The sequence below is a fragment of the Heterodontus francisci genome, chromosome 1 (assembly GCF_036365525.1).
Source record: "Heterodontus francisci isolate sHetFra1 chromosome 1, sHetFra1.hap1, whole genome shotgun sequence".
NCBI classification, from domain to species: domain Eukaryota; kingdom Metazoa; phylum Chordata; class Chondrichthyes; order Heterodontiformes; family Heterodontidae; genus Heterodontus; species Heterodontus francisci.
Window position 1 is genome coordinate 11,779,101 of NC_090371.1, and position 15,805 is coordinate 11,794,905.

General features: G+C 44.0%; 1 protein-coding gene across 2 annotated transcripts in view; it reads right to left on the bottom strand.

The window, feature by feature from the left end:
* Positions 1–15,805, bottom strand: part of LOC137367738 (sideroflexin-5-like) — a 297,384-nt gene that overhangs the window by 272,271 nt on the left and 9,308 nt on the right. For both annotated transcript variants that reach the window (XM_068028670.1, XM_068028669.1), the window contains exon 2: positions 7,183–7,251. In XM_068028670.1, the coding sequence (XP_067884771.1) occupies positions 7,183–7,251 (69 nt within the window). The remainder of the gene's footprint in view (positions 1–7,182; positions 7,252–15,805) is intronic.

Below are 15,805 nucleotides of genomic sequence, written 5' to 3' on the forward strand. Positions count from 1 at the left end.
GTGACGATAATCTTAAAATTATGCCCTCTAGTTATCAGCTCATCCACCAGTGAAAAGCTTTTCCCTATTTACCTGATCAAAACACTCATTATTTATCAGAACTTCCCAACTTCTAAAGATTATAAATTTATATATCTGTACCCTGGAGTCTCTCTGCACATCTACCCCTTTTAAAGTTTTGCTGTCGCGCGCACAAGAAGTGAGATGTAACAAAAAATTATGGACAAAATCTGAAGAGTTATAAAAACTGATTTTTTTTTAAATAAAAAGGACCTTTCTTTTAAAAGGGGAGTGAACAATGTGCTCAAAAAATGGCCACTGAAGGGAAAGAACTTGTATATTCAAACTGTCTGAAAGGGACAACTGAACCCATCCCAAGTTATTCCCGAATTGAATGGGTTCTTCTGAAACAAATAAGGTGTGAAGTAGCGACATGTTGGGCCATGGTGCAATCACCATGGGGAAAAAGACCAAAGTGTCTCCTACCTGGAGGAGAGATGTAGCACAGCTTACCTTAAAAAGCAGCCTGGGGAAGGCGGGGTGGGTGGTGGAGAAGGAGAAGGAGAGAAAGAGAAAAAGAAAGAGAAAGAAAGAAAAAAAAGTGTTACAAGTGCTTCCATTTTTTTGTTCAAAATTTTGAAGATTTGTGTTTTGAAACTGAAAAGGATTCCATAGATTTATTTTTTTAAAACAAGGGTCACTGCGAGGTCTAGACTGTAAACAGTTACTGGAAGGCACCTGTCTTCAAATAATTACCCAGCAGGGGTTGTTTTTGACTTGGGAAAAATGTTTACAAAGAAGTGACAGGTCAAGATTTATAGGGATCAAGAGGCTTGATTCTTGCGACATTGGTTTTGGTTTCGCGTTGGACAGTGAGTTGGGATATGGACAATGGTTTAAAAAGACAGTTGGAGAAAACTTGCCAAGAGAGCAACACCTAGCTCAGTCTATTCCAGCTCTTTGAAAAGGCCTGCCAGTTTTCCATCTCTTTAGAAGCAAGTGTAAGAAACTGCCTGAAACCTGTTACTGCATTTTCCCTGAAAAACCTGCCCAAGCTAATCATCAACGTCACCTGACAAGAACTGTTCTAGGAAGATCCCAGTGACAGCAGTCTATACGTATTTGGGACGCTAAACCAAAAGGACTTCTGACATCTTTTCATATATTCTCTTTTTTTCTTCAAGAATTAGCAAGTATTTTGACCAACCTTTTTTTTGTACTAAAGCTCTGAAGAGTAAATATTTTTTTTTGCTTAACTGGTGTATGTGTATGAGAGAGAGGGGGGGAGGGCTAAGGTAAAAGGGAACTTTTATATTTCGATCTGTGTGTTTATGCTTTGCTTCATTACTTCTCCAGACTTGTTTTATAATAAACGGATCAACGATTTAATCAAAGAAACCTGGTCGGTGTGTTTTATTCTGGAATAAAAATAGAGTTTATGATTGACCGTATCGGTAAGGGCGAAAAAATGTAAATATATGTTGGTCGGAATTTTATGCCTCCCAAAATGAATAGGCTGGTGACGGGTGGGAAGGCGTAAAATTGAGCAGGAGGCGGGGGGGGGCCGTTCCAGGCCAAAGGCCCATAAGTGGCCAATTAACTGGCACTTACGGGCCTCCGCCCAGCACCAGGCAGTTTTTTTGCGGGCTGTTGGGGGGGCCCTCTTGATTGGGCACCCTGTGCCCCATGGAGGGCTGTCCCTGAAGCTCCAATCGCCCTGAACACACAACATGGCCCCGCCCTCCCCCCCACCTTGCCGGGGCCCGACCGATTGTCTCCAGTGAGGCCCTAAAAACATACTTTTTTTCCGGTGCCATCCTTCCTGTTGGTTCCAGTGTGGTCCCAGCAGTTTCCACTGCTCCCAGTGGTGCTGCTGGGATTAAGAGCTGCCAGCTCACTGATTGACTGGCAGCTCCATTCAGCGGTATTTCCTGCCTCAAGGAGACAGAAGTCCCACCCAAGAAGAAATACAGGCTTGGGGAGCGAAAAATCTCAGTCTGGCTTCCCAGGCCCAGCGGAGGCAAGCTCGCCACTGATGTTTCGGTTTGTCAACTGGGCCTACCGCCCACTGAAAACTTCCGTCTGTTGTCACCTGTAGAGAAGTGAAACTAGAATAAACAGTGCACTCCGCCCGCCTCAGTCATAATGAGAGAGAGTGCGAGAGAAAAAAAAAAGCATCCAAGAAGTTTGTTTCTAGCAAACCAGAAGGAACTTCCACACACTGCTGTACATCTACACCTATACAGCAGTCAATTATAAAAGTGATCCACCGACTTCAACTAAACTTTCAACCAAGAGAAAAATCTACAAAACCCCTCAGTCCTGCAACTTAACGAGAACTTTGTTACGCCCAAGGTGGGAGGAGTGCACTGTCTTTTCTAGTTCCACTTCTCCACAGGCCACAACATATATTTAAATGTTTACCCAGTTACCAGTATGGTTAATCATAGACTCTACTCTTTATCCCAGAATAAAATATGCCAACCAAGTTTCTATTATAAAAAACAAAATTATCAGTTTATTGTAAAACAAGACATAACCAGTAACAAAACAAAGCATTAAACACACAAATTGAAATTTGAAAGTTGCCTTTTACCTTAGCCCCTCACACACACTCACTGGTTAACTGAAAAAAAAAGATTTTCTTTTCAGAGCTCTGTTACAAAACATAATACTTGCCAGTTCTCTAAAACAAAAGAGAAGATATGGAAAGATGTCAGTTGTCCCTTTTTTGGTTTGGCATCCCAAATACACATGGATGGCTGTCACTGGGATCTTTCTCTGGAGCAATTTGTTCAGTGTCGAGGATTTATCAGTCAGGTTTTTCCAGTGTCTCAGGAGAAACATGGCAACAGGGTTTCAAGCAGGCCGTTCAGGACGAATGTAGCATCAATTTCTCTATTTCTTACACTCGCTTCTAAGAGCTTTTCAAAGAAATAGAAAAGGCTGAGCTGGGCTGACTGGTCTCCTGGCTGGTTTTTAAAACTCCAACTGACTGTCCAATGCAAAACCACAGTGCGGCACAGTGGTTAGCACCACAGCCTCACAGCTCCAGCGACCCGGGTTCAATTCTGGGTACTGCCTGTGTGGAGTTTGCAAGTTCTCCCTGTGTCTGCGTGGGTTTTCTCCGGGTGCTCCGGTTTCCTCCCACAACCAAAAGACTTGCAGGTTGGTAAGTAAATTGGCCATTATAAATTGTCCCTAGTATAGGTAGGTGGTAGGGAAATATGGGATTAGTGTAGGATTAGTATAAATGGGTGGTTGAAGGTCGGCACAGGCTCGGTGGGCCGAAGGGCCTGTTTCAGTGCTGTATCTCTAAATTAAACTAAACTTCAAGAGTCAAGCCTCCCAATACCTATAAATCTTGACCTGTCACTTCTCAGTAAACATCTTCTCCAATTCAAAAAAAAAAGCCCCCTACTGGGTATTTATCTGAAGATAGGTGACTTCTAGCACATGTTGGTTACAAACATGACCTCTCAGTCCTTTCAGTGGCCAGTGAAAAAAACATCCACGGAATCCTTTTCAGTTTTGAGGACTTGTGTTTATTTGGGAAAATTTAACAAAAAAATGGAAGTACTTTTGTAACAACTTGACTTCCAAGTGTGTGTGGGAGCAAGTGAGTGAGTGGATGTAGTTACGACAATTTCGGGATAAGGCGTATTGATCAACAAACAATTGATTATCTCTTTTAAACCTACAAGAAAACCTGTCGCGGTTTGTTATTTGACAAATAAAATACAAAAGGGTTAAACCCTATGAACACACTTACTGTGGTTACGTGGAGCTGAACAGTGGGAACCACCCAAATCTCACCAAGTGACCATGACAAAGCAAATATATCCTTGTTGGTTCCTCCTCCCAGAATACATTATTGCATCTCTCCACATTAAATTTAATCTGACACCTACTAACCTGTCGGTAAAAGGGATGAACTTGGATTTATACAGCACCTTTCATGACCACAGGATGTCCCAAAGCACTTCACAGTTGAAGAATTATCTTTGAAGTGTAGTCACTGTTGCAATGCAGGAAACACACAGCCGACCTATGCATAAACAACCTCTACAACCAGCAATGAGATTCACGATCATTTGCTTTTTCAGTAATGTTTATTAAGAAATAAATGTTGGCCAGAATACTGAGAGAACTCTGCTGCTCTTTCAATAGAAAGATGGATCTTCTACGTCCACCTGAGGAGGAAGACAGGATGTTGTCTCATCCAAAAGATGACACCTCCAAAAGTGCAGCACACCCTCACCACTGCACTCAAATGTCAGCCTAGAATTTTTTTTTTCTCCTTGGAACAGAGAAGGCTGAGGAGCGATCTGAGTGAAATATACAACATTTTGAGGGGCCTGGATAGAGTGGAGGTGAAGGACCTATTCACCTTAGCAGAGAGGTCAATGACTCGGGGGCATAGACTTAAAGTGATTGGTAGAAAGATTGGAGGGGAGATGAGCAAAAAACGTTTTCACCCAGAGGGTGATGGGGGTCTGGAACTCACTGCCTGAAAGGGTAGTTGAGGCAGAAACCCTCAACTCATTCAAAAGGAGTCTGGATATGCACCTCAAGTGCCCTATCTGCAGGGCTACAGACCAAATGCTGGAAGGTGGGATTCGAATGGGTGGATTGTTTTTTTGGCCAGCGCAGCCACGATGGGCCAAGTGGCCATTTTCTGTGCCTTAAACTTTCTATGATTCTATTCTATGAAGGTGGTGGATGGGGTGCCAATCTAGCAGGCTGCTCTGTCCTGGATGGTGTCGAGCTTCTTGAGTGTTGTTGGAGCTGTATCCAGCCAGGCAAGTGAAGAGTATTCCATCACACTCCTGACTTGTGACTGTAGACAGGCATTGGGGAGACAGCTGGTGAGTTACTCACCACAGAATTTCCAGTCTCTGACTTGCTGTTGTAGCCACAGTATTTATGTAGCTAGTCCAGTTCAGTTTCTGGTCAATGGTAACCCCCTGGATGTTGATAGTGGGGGATTCAGTGATGATAATGCCATTGAACATCAAGGGGAGATGGTTAGACTCTCTCTTGTTTGAGATGGTCATTGCCTTGTGTGGCACAAATGTTACTTGCCACTTATCAGCCCAAGCCTGGACATGGGCTGCTTCTGAGGAGTCGTGAATGGTACTGAACATTGCACAATCAGCGAACAGCCCCACTTTTAACCTTATGATGGAGGGAAGGTCGTTGATGAAGTAGCTGAAGATGGTTGGGCCTAGGACACTACCCTGAGGAACACTTGCAGTAATGTCCTGGGACTCAGGTGATTGACACCCACAACCACAACCTCCTTCATGCTAGGTATGATTCCAACCAGTGGAGAGTTTTCCCCGATTCTCATTGACTCCAGTTTTTCTAGGGCTCCTTGATGCCATATTCGGTCAAATGCTGCCCTGATGTCAAGGGCAGTCACTCTCACCTCACCTCTGGAGTTCAGCTCTTTTGTCCATGTTTGAACCAAAGCTCTAATGAGGGCAGGAGCTGAGCAGCTCTGCCGGAACCCAAACTGAGCAGTGAGCAGGTTATTGCTGAGCAAGTGCCGCTTGTTAGCACTGTTGATGACCCCTTTTAACACTTTGCTGGGTTGGATTTGTCTTGCTTTATGTACAGGACATACTTGGGCGATTTTCCACAATGCTAGGTGGATGCCAGTGTTGTAGTTGTACTGGAATAGCTTGGCTAGGGGCGCGACTAGTTCTGGAGCACAAGTCTTCAGGACTATTGCCAGAATATCGTCAGGGCCCATAGCCTTTGCAGTATCCAGTGCCTTCAGCAGTTTCCTTGAGATCACATGAAGTGAATCGAATTGGCTGAAGACTGGCGTCTGTGATGCTGGGGACCTCCGGAGGAGGCCGAGATTGATCATCCACTCGGCCCTTCAGGCTGAAGATGGATGCAAATGCTTCAGCCTAGTCTTTTGCACTGATGTGCTAGGCTCCCCCATCATTGAGGATGGGGTTATTTGTGGAGCCTCCTCCTCCTGTCCATTGTTTAATTGTCCACCATTCACAACTACATGTGGCAGGACTGCAGAGCTTAGATCTGATCCGTTGGTTGTGGGATCGCTTAGCGCCATATATCGCATGCTGCTTCCGCTGTTTCAGTTTTGAGTTGCTAGATCTGTTCGAAATCTATCCCATTTAGCACAGTGGTAGTGCCACACAACACAATGGTGGGTATCCTCAATGTGAAGATGGGACTTCGTCTCCACAAGGACTGTAGGACTCTGCAGTGGTCACTCCTCCCAATGCTGTCATGGACAGATGCATCTGAGATAGGGAGATTGGTGAGGACGAGGTCAATTAGGTTCTTGCCTCTTGTTGGTTCCCTCACCACCTTGGGCAGACCCAGTTATGTCCTTTAGGATTCAGCCAGCTCTGTCAGTAGTGATGCTGCTGAGGCACTCGGTGTTGGACATTGAAGTCCCTCATCCAAAGTACATTCTGTGTCCTTACTACCCTCAACATGAAGAAGCACTGATTCATCAGCCGGGGGTGGAGGGTGGGGGGGGGGGGGGGGGTGGGGGGCGGGGGTGCTAGGTGGTAATCAGCAGGAGGATTTTTTGCCCATGTTTGACCTGATGCCATGAGACTTCATGGGGATCTGGAGTCAATGTTGAGGACTCCCAGGGCAACTCCCTCCTGCCTGCATACTACTGTGCCGCCAGCTCTGGTGGGACAGGTCTTACCCAGGGATGGTGATGGTGGTGTCTGGGGCATTGTCTGTAAGATATAATTCCGTGAGTACGACTGTCAGGCTTGACTAGTCTGTGGGACAGCTCTCCCAATTTTGGCACAAGCCCCCAGATGCTCGTAAGGAGGACCTTGGAGGGTTTGCTGTTATCATTTCCGGTGCCTCGGTCGATGCCGGGTGGTCTGTCCAGTTTCATTCCTTTTTATTGACTTTGTAGCAGTTTGATACAACTGACTGGCTTGCACTCCATTTCAGAGGGCCTAAGGTACATTAGTGAACCGGATGGGTTTTTACAAAAACTGCCAACAGTTTCATGGTCGCCATTAGACTAGCTTTTAATTCCAGATTTATTAAATAGATTTCAAATTACATCATCTGCCATGGTGGAACCCTTGCCCCCAGAGCATTAGCCTAAGCCTCTGGATTACTAGTACCGTGACATTACCACTATGTCATCGCCTCCCCGCCGAAGAGTACCTCAGTCACAGAGAGAGTCCGGGGATCAATGATATCCAGGAAATGGCGGAACCGTCCATAAAACGTAGACTGGAAGAAAAAGAAAAATTTAAATCAAACATTTAAAATTGAAGAGTTAACAGTATAGCCCACAAAAGCTGCAAATGTGAAATAAATGCACAATAGGTCTGTCAGCATTTGAAAAAACACAGGTTAGTGTTGCAGCTGAAACCTCACAAAGGACTAAAACTTGATGTAATTCAGTGAGCATTTTGCAAACACTCAATATTATGAAACAATAACATGTATTTATAGAATGTAGAAAATGTCCCAGGGCACTTCACAGGAGAAACTGACATCAAGCAGCAGTTGAAAAGATGATTGAAAGCATGGTAAGGAAGATAGGACTTAGAGGAGGGGAGATATGCAGCAATACTCAGGGGTTTGCAGAGTTCCAAACAGTAGGGCTGTGCCAGCAATCAATAGGTAGCAATTGGGGGGGGGGGGGGGTGGGGGCGCAGGTGGAGGTGCAAATGATCCATACAAGGCTAGAGTAGAAGACTAGGAGCACAGGCTGGAGGATTTTGCAGAGGTAAAGTTGACAAAGTGGGATTTCAGAATGTGACTTAGTATTTTCAACTCAAAGCATTGGTGGAATGCATGGATGGGATAGTGGACAAACAGGGAGGGTTTTATATTGCAGGACAGAACACAAGCAATGGAGGTTTGGATGAGTTAGATTCTGTGTATGGTGGACAATGGGCTCCTAATAATTCTGTGGGTACCAAAAGGTGTAGACCAAGACTCCAGTGAGATAAGGATTAGAGTGGGTGATAATCTTAATGATGGATAGAGAGTGTGGCATTTGCAATATCCAATTCAGCCTGATCAATCAGAGAGAGCAGAATAAGGGCAAAGAAAGCTTTCACGGCAACCAAAAGCAATTTACAGCCAAAATATACATTTAGGAGTGTAGTTACTGTCGCAATCTTGGAAAACGTGGCAGGTAATTTGCACATGTAAAACTGCCACAAACAGTAATGAGATAAATGACCAGATCAGCCTTTTTTTTTTTTTTAATTTATGTTTTGTTGAGGGATAAATATTGGCTAAGTCAATGGAGAGAGAACTCCCCTGCGCATCTTGAAATAGTGCCATGGGATCTTTTACATCCACTTGAGGGGGCAGATGGGGCATCAGTTTATCGTCTCATTTGAAAAATGGCACATCTGGCGGTGCTGCACTCTCTCAGTACCGCATTGAAGTTTCAGCCTAGATTATGGGTTTAAGTCTCTGGAGTGGGTCTCAAACCCATGACCTTCTGACTGAGAACGATACAAAGCTTTTGGTGGGAACTAAACAAGGAGGCTTTGGTGTTCCCAATGTTCAAAATTCTGGCTCATCCATATTTTGATTTCAGACAATGGGACTGACATCAGGAAATGTTTGTGGAGGGGAGCTTCGTGGTGGAGAGGTAGAATTAAACATATTTAGGATTTAGGAAAACTGAGTAAATAGAAAGTTATGCTAATAAGTTAGGATGAAGGAGGGATAGGAGGACACTCATGTGGAGCATATACACCAGCAAAGACCAGTTGGGGAAAAGGCTTATTTCTGTGCTATAGACTATAAAATTCTATGTAAAATGTCATTTGTTGCTTCAGCTAACCATTTTCCATACATTCTCATCATCAGAAGGTATCACGGCATTAAGGTCTAAAGATTGGCACCAACTGGACCTGGTCATCTTGAGGAGGCGCGATCTGCCCAGTGTTATTTATTTATTTTATTTTTATTTATTTAGAAATACAGCACTGAAACAGGCCCTTTGGCCCACCAAGTCTGTGCTGACCAACAACCACCCATTTATACTAATCCTACAGTAATCCCATATTCCCTACCACCTACCTACACTAGGGGCAATTTACAATGGCCAATTTACCTATCACCTGCAAGTCTTTGGCTGTGGGAGGAAACTGGAGCACCCGGCGAAAACCCACGCGGTCACAGGGAGAACTTGCAAACTCCACACAGGCAGTACCCAGAATCAAACCCAGGTCCCTGGAGCTGTGAGGCTGCGGTGCTAACCACTGCGCCACTGTCTTCTTTAATAACCATGGCATAAGAATGAATTGGATGTTGCATCCTACCATCAACTTTGGGCCAAATCACTGCACTCTACAGTAGGTTTTCAAGATCAACATTCCAGTCTAGAACTTTACAATTTTATTTTCAAAGAATAGGTGAGAAGAGTTTTGCAGGTGTGAATACTGAAAGAACACACTATGTACATACAGAACTACAATTTCACTAGGCATGGCTCTGAAAGACTTCTCCACACACGCACCTACAATAGCACAGACTGCGATACTGACCACTCTCATCAGGGACAGAGTGAAGGTGCACCCCAGAAAGTTCCACAGCTCCAAACACAATGACCTGCCAAGCACCAACATCCTTTGCACAAGCAATGATGCTAAATACCAGCACTTCATACTGCCACTAGAACGATTGCTCCCTACCAAAAGGTTTACCAGGAAGCACCAATGCTGGTATCGATGAAGCTTGGAAGTCACTAAGCTCAATCTTTTTTTTTTTAATTCTTTCATGGGATGTGGGCGTTGCTGGCTATGCCAGCATTTGTTGCCCATCCCTAATTGCCCTTGACCTGAGTGGCTTGCTAGGCCATTTCATAGGGCAGTTAAGAGTCAACCAAATTGCTGTGAGTCTGGAGTCACATGCAGGCCAGACCAGCTAAGGACAGTAGATTTCCTTCCCTAAAGGACATTCGTGAACCAGATGGGTTTTTACGACAATCAATGATAGTGCTATGAAACTATTACCAAGACAAATTTTCAATTCCAGATTTATTAAATTATATTTATTGTATTGCTCTGGTGGGATTTGAACCTGTGTCCCAAGGGCATTAGCCACAGCCTTTCAATTACTAGCCCAGTGACAGTACCACTACGCCACCATCTCCGCAATCATCTATGATGCGGCAGAAGCATCATTTAGTAAAGGCGGAACCTGCAACAAGACTGGTTTGAGACCTACTCAACTGTGAGGATATCGGTCATTGATGCAAAAAACAAAGTCTACATGGAGCACAACATAAACTTAACTGTTAAGACGCTGCACGATTTGAAAGTGGTTAAAGACAGCTGTACAAAAGACAGGGAGATACTGCACAAACACTGGATCAACTTATGTCAAGAAATCCAAACTGCCTGTGACAAAGGAAATCTACAAGCTTTGTATGAAGTGATCAAGAGGATGTTTGGCCTGGTCATCACCAAAGTTGCTCCCCTGGCAGATGGTGAAGTACACATCAATAGAAGTAAACAAATGTCCCACTGGGGTGAACTCCTGTGAGGTGGACATCTCCCAGTCCGTGCTTTATGCTCTCCTGCAGCTTTCTGCCATGGATAAGTTAGTTGAAGAGCTCTCATCACTTGAGCTCAAGGCGGCCATAAACTGCCTAGTGAACTGAAGGGTACCCAGCAACAACGCAATCTCAACCAAATTGCTCCTAACAGAAAGTCCCATCAATTGCCACAGCTTTACGGCCTTCTCCATCTGCACTGGAGGGTAGGCTGTATTCCACAGGAAATGTGTGATGCCAAAATGATCACACTATACAAAAGCAAAGTCGACAGAGGAGACTGCAACAACTACAGGGGCATGTCAGTCCTTAACGTCATGGGGAAGGCCTTTGCTAGGGTCATCGTTAAAAAACTTCATCTACTTGCAGACAGAGTGTACCCGGAAGCACAGTGCAGTTTCCATGCCGGCAGATCTACTGTGGACATGATCTTGTCTGTACACCAGCCACAAGAGAAGTGTAGGATCAGGGTATATTCTTTTACCTTACTTTTGTAGATATTACTAAAGGCATTCAACATGTCAGCAGAGCAGGGCTCTACAAGATTTGGGGGGAAAAACTGGCCGTCAACCAAAGCTCCTCAGTCTCATCTGCTCCTTCCATGAGAACTGTATAGTTTAATGGCTCCACTTCTGACAGTTTCAGAGTAAAAGATGGAGTGAAACAGGGCTGTGTCTTAGCCCTCACTCTATTTGGTATGTTCTTCTCCATGTTCCTGACCTTTGCCCTCCCTACAGATATGAAGGAATCTACTGCACACTAGACCAGACAGCAAGCTCTACAATCTATGAAGGTGAAACCAAAGACAAAAACACCTCGCATCCTGATCAGGGAACTCCTCTACACGGACGATGCTATGCTAGTTACCCAAATAGAAACTTGGCTACAAAGACTCATGGACTGTAACTCCCATGCCTGTAACTAGTTCTTCCTGACTAAGCATCAAGAAAACAGTGGTGATGGGATAAGGTGTTGTATCGCTGCTTCTGATCACACTAAACACCCCCCCACTGGAAGCAGTTAGCAAACTCTGCTACCTCTGGTCCAGGTGACAGACAGAGACGGACAGACAATCTGTCCCTTGATGCAGAGCTTGATATACGCATAGGAAAAGCACCACCTTTGGCCGATTCATGAAACGCACATTAAAACACCAAGCTGACCCTTAGGACCAAGCTGATGGTTTATAAGCCCTGTGTTCTCAGCAACTTACTGTATGGCTATGAAACATGGGCAACTTACAGTTACCAGGAAAAAGAAGCTAACCAATTTCCATCTTCACTGTCTGCAGTACATTATGGGTATGTCCTGGCAGGACAAAGTAACGAATGTGGCAGCCTCTCAAAGGCAGAACTCCTACCCGCGTTAACACTAATCAAACAGAGGCAGCTTCGGTGGATTGGGCATGTCCGCAGGATGGAAGATGGTCGCATAACTAAGGACCTCTGTATGGTGAGGTAGCCAGAACCAGGCAACCAGTGGGGCGCCCAAAGCTCCGCTTCAAGGCTGCCTGCAAGCATGAAGTGAAGGCCTTAAACATCGACTCTTTCACCTGGGAGTCATTAGCTGACGAAAGAGGGAAATGTTGACAGCTCTTGTGGGCTGGCATGCACCAACACAAAAATCATTGGCAAGCTTAGCAACAGGCAACAAAGCCGAAAGCAACCCAAAACATCACTTGGCAGTTTCATGTCCGGCACTTGTGGCAGAACCTGCCTCTCAGAGAGGTTGAGTAGATTAGGATTATTTTCATTAGAAAGACAGAGGTTGAGGGGGGACCTGATTGAGGTGTACAAAATCATGAGAGGTATAGACAGGGTGGATAGCAAGAAGCTTTTTCCCCCCAGAGTGGGGGATTCAATTACAAGGGGACACGAGTTCAAAGTGAAAAGGGAAAAGTTTAGGGGGGATATGTGTGGAAAGTTCTTTACGCAGAGGGTGGTGGGTGCATGGAACGCATTGCCAGCGGAGGTGGTAGACGCGGGCACGATAGCGTCTTTTAAGATGTATCTAGACAGATACATGAATGGGCAGGAAGTAAAGAGATACAGACCCTTAGAAAATAAGCGACAGGTTTAGATAGAGGATTTGGATCGGCGTAGGCTTGGAGGGCCGAAGGGCCTGTTCCTGTGCTGTAATTTTCTTTGTTCAAGGATTGGCCTCTGCAGCTATCAGCAAAGATGCATCACGTGTTTGCTACATGTCCATCATCTCATAGATGGAAGGATGCCAGCCAACAGATTCAACTAGTGAGGCTGACAGAAGCACCTTGAAAATAAGTCAGAGTGTGCAGTAAAAACATAAAATTCCATTAATCATTCTCCAGCACATCCTGTAAAGGTTTTGCTCTTTAGCCTCTTCATTAATTATTGTTTTAATACTTGTGACCACTGTTGCTGTTCTTTGCAAAGATACAGCATTGTAGAAATGACATTTTTCAATGAGAAAAACTGAACAATATTCTGCAAATATGATCTGAAGTATCTCTCTAAAGGATCTCCATGGTGACAGTTCATGCAAGGAAGAATTAAGTTCATTATATAGTTCATATGAAACAAACCAAAAAATGGACACTTTTCTGAAAAACAAATCGAGAGATCAGGTAACCTTAGAAGGTATTAAAATGTAAATGGCCCATTCTGTGTTAATGGCTACCTCTCGTCAACAAATTGGGTTAACAATGGCATGGCAGACATGGTGTCTCCAAATTCAGACCCAAATGAATGGGTGTGAAAAAACTCCACTTTATTAAAATGGAAGGAAGATGGGTGAAACCCATACAATGGCCCCAGCATCAGACAACTTTTGAGGACAATGGTAAAGAGAAAACACAATTGCACGGCAGAAACCAGGGGCCTGATAAAAGGAGCTTAATAAAAGTATATACCAGGCAGGCAAATGCAGAGCCAGCGAGAGAGCGATTCCATCATTAAACTATCTGTCAGCAGAGATGTGAAAAAGGCTTCGAGACTCCCTACCAGAGAAATTGTACCAGGGTTTTTGGCATTGAACCGTGACTGAGAGAGAGCAAAACAAAGTCTGCAACAACGGATTCACTCTCCTGAAACGATCGGAGTTTTGGCTTCAGTGAACCAGGAAAAAAGGGACAAATGGGCTTGTACCTTTTAAGTATTCACCCCCGTCCTCCTCGGGAAGAATGCAAGGATTACAGTGAACTCTTTTTTTAAAAAAAAACATCAGATCTAAAATGCATGTTATCTTCTAACCTCTATCTTTTCTTGTGTGTGTGCATGCGCTCGTGTCTCTGTATGCACTTGAGTGTGGGTGATGTTGCAAATATTTTCGGGTATCGTATAATAAACATTTATCTTTCTTTAGACCTATAAGAAAACCTGTCATATGTCTGTTTGCTGACCATTAAAACGCTCAGGGGGTTAAAACTCATTTCTAATAAAAACGCCATCTTCAGTCTGTTGAGAAGTGGGACATCCCTATCACTTCCCATTGTCTGTAACAGTAGCACTCTCGCATTTGGGTCTGAAGGTTGTAGGTTCAAGCCCCGTTCCAGAGCAAATAATTTCAGCCGACGCTCCCAATGCAGTACTTAGGAAGTGTTGTAGCGTCAGAGATGCCACCTTTCCAATTAGATGTTGAGCTGAGGCCTTGTCTGCCCTCAGCTGAAAATAAGCAATGCTATGGCACTATTCAAAGGGTTGTCCTGGCCAATATTTATCCCTTGAATAAGATAATTAAAACAGATGATCTGATCATTATCATATTTCTATTTGTGGGAGATTGTTGTGCACAAATTGACTGCCACATTTTCTACATTACAACAGTGACTACATTTCAATAAGTAGTCACTGGCAGTAAAGCACTTTGGAACTTCCTGATATTATAAATGCAAATTCTTTTATTTCTTTATAGCTCTCCCAATAGCAGTAATTAGATGCACTGAACAGGATGCTTCTAAGCCAAATAGGCCAAAACAGTTCTATGGAGCTTTTATATAGAATTCATGCTGCTACATTCCCAAGTGTCTGCTTCACATATCTGGCTGTAAGAGAAGTGCAGCGCAGCTAAGACCCACTGACAGGCTCTCCTCATCGGCCTGTTTTATTCAGCCTCAGTAATTTTATATTTTGTTTGCAGCTGGCTGCTGTATTTTGGGAACTTGGTGGTACCCACACCATGTAAATGAACTTTAGGCTTAAGCCCTGGCTGTGCCAATTAACTGAGTGCAGTCAGGCCAGCATTTGGAATGCTAAATTGGCATAGACTAGGGAGGTACAAGACAAATCATGGAATGACAGCAGCTTTAACGAGAAGATGAATTGAAAAAAAAGAGAGAATCATTTAAGGCTTGTTCCCTGTGTTCTCTGTTTCAATAGTTCAAATCAAATATATAGTTGCACTCTTCGTGGAAAAATTTAAAAGTAAGCTGTACATTTAAAAAGTTCAGGAAGGATATATTGGACTTAGGGAGAATTATGCCATAGCTTACAGGGTTAAATTACAAGGGGAAGTTGCATAAACGTGGCTTGTGTTCTCTTTAGAAGATTGAGGGGTGATCTTATTGAGGTATTTAAAACGATAATAAAGGCACAGGAACTACTTCCTCTGATGCCAAAATCCAGAATTAGAGCTTGGCAATCTAAGAGTGAAATCAGGAAACACTTCTTTCCACATAAAGCTAAGTGGAAATCAAGAACTTTCTCTCCCCCAAAAGGTTGAAGATGTTGGGGCTCAATTGGAACTTTTAAGACAGATTTTTGTTGATAAGGGTATCAATGGATATGGAGCAAAGCCCTGACAGTCCACTCTCAATCATCAGCAAAGTGATGGAAGATCTCATCAACAGTACTATCAAGCAGCATTTACTCAGCAAAAACTACTCACCAATGTTCAGTTTGAGTTCCGCAGGGACCACTCGGCTTCAGACCTCATTACAGCCTTAGCCCAAATAGGGACAAAAGAGCTGAATTCACAGTGAGGTGACAGTGACTGCTCTGGACATCAAAATAGCACTTGACCAAGCGTGGCATCAAGGAGCCTGAGTGAAATTGAAGTCAATGGGAATCAGGGAGGAAAATCTCCACTGGTTGGAATCATACCTAGCACAAAGGAAGATGACTGCAGTTGTTGGGGATGTTAGCTGATGATTGCACAGTGTTCAGTACCATTTGCAACTCCTCAGATACTGAAGCATCCATGTCCGCATGCAGCAAGACCTAGACAACATGCAGGCTTGAGCTGATAAGTGGCAAGCGACATTTGAGCCACACAAATGGCAGGCAA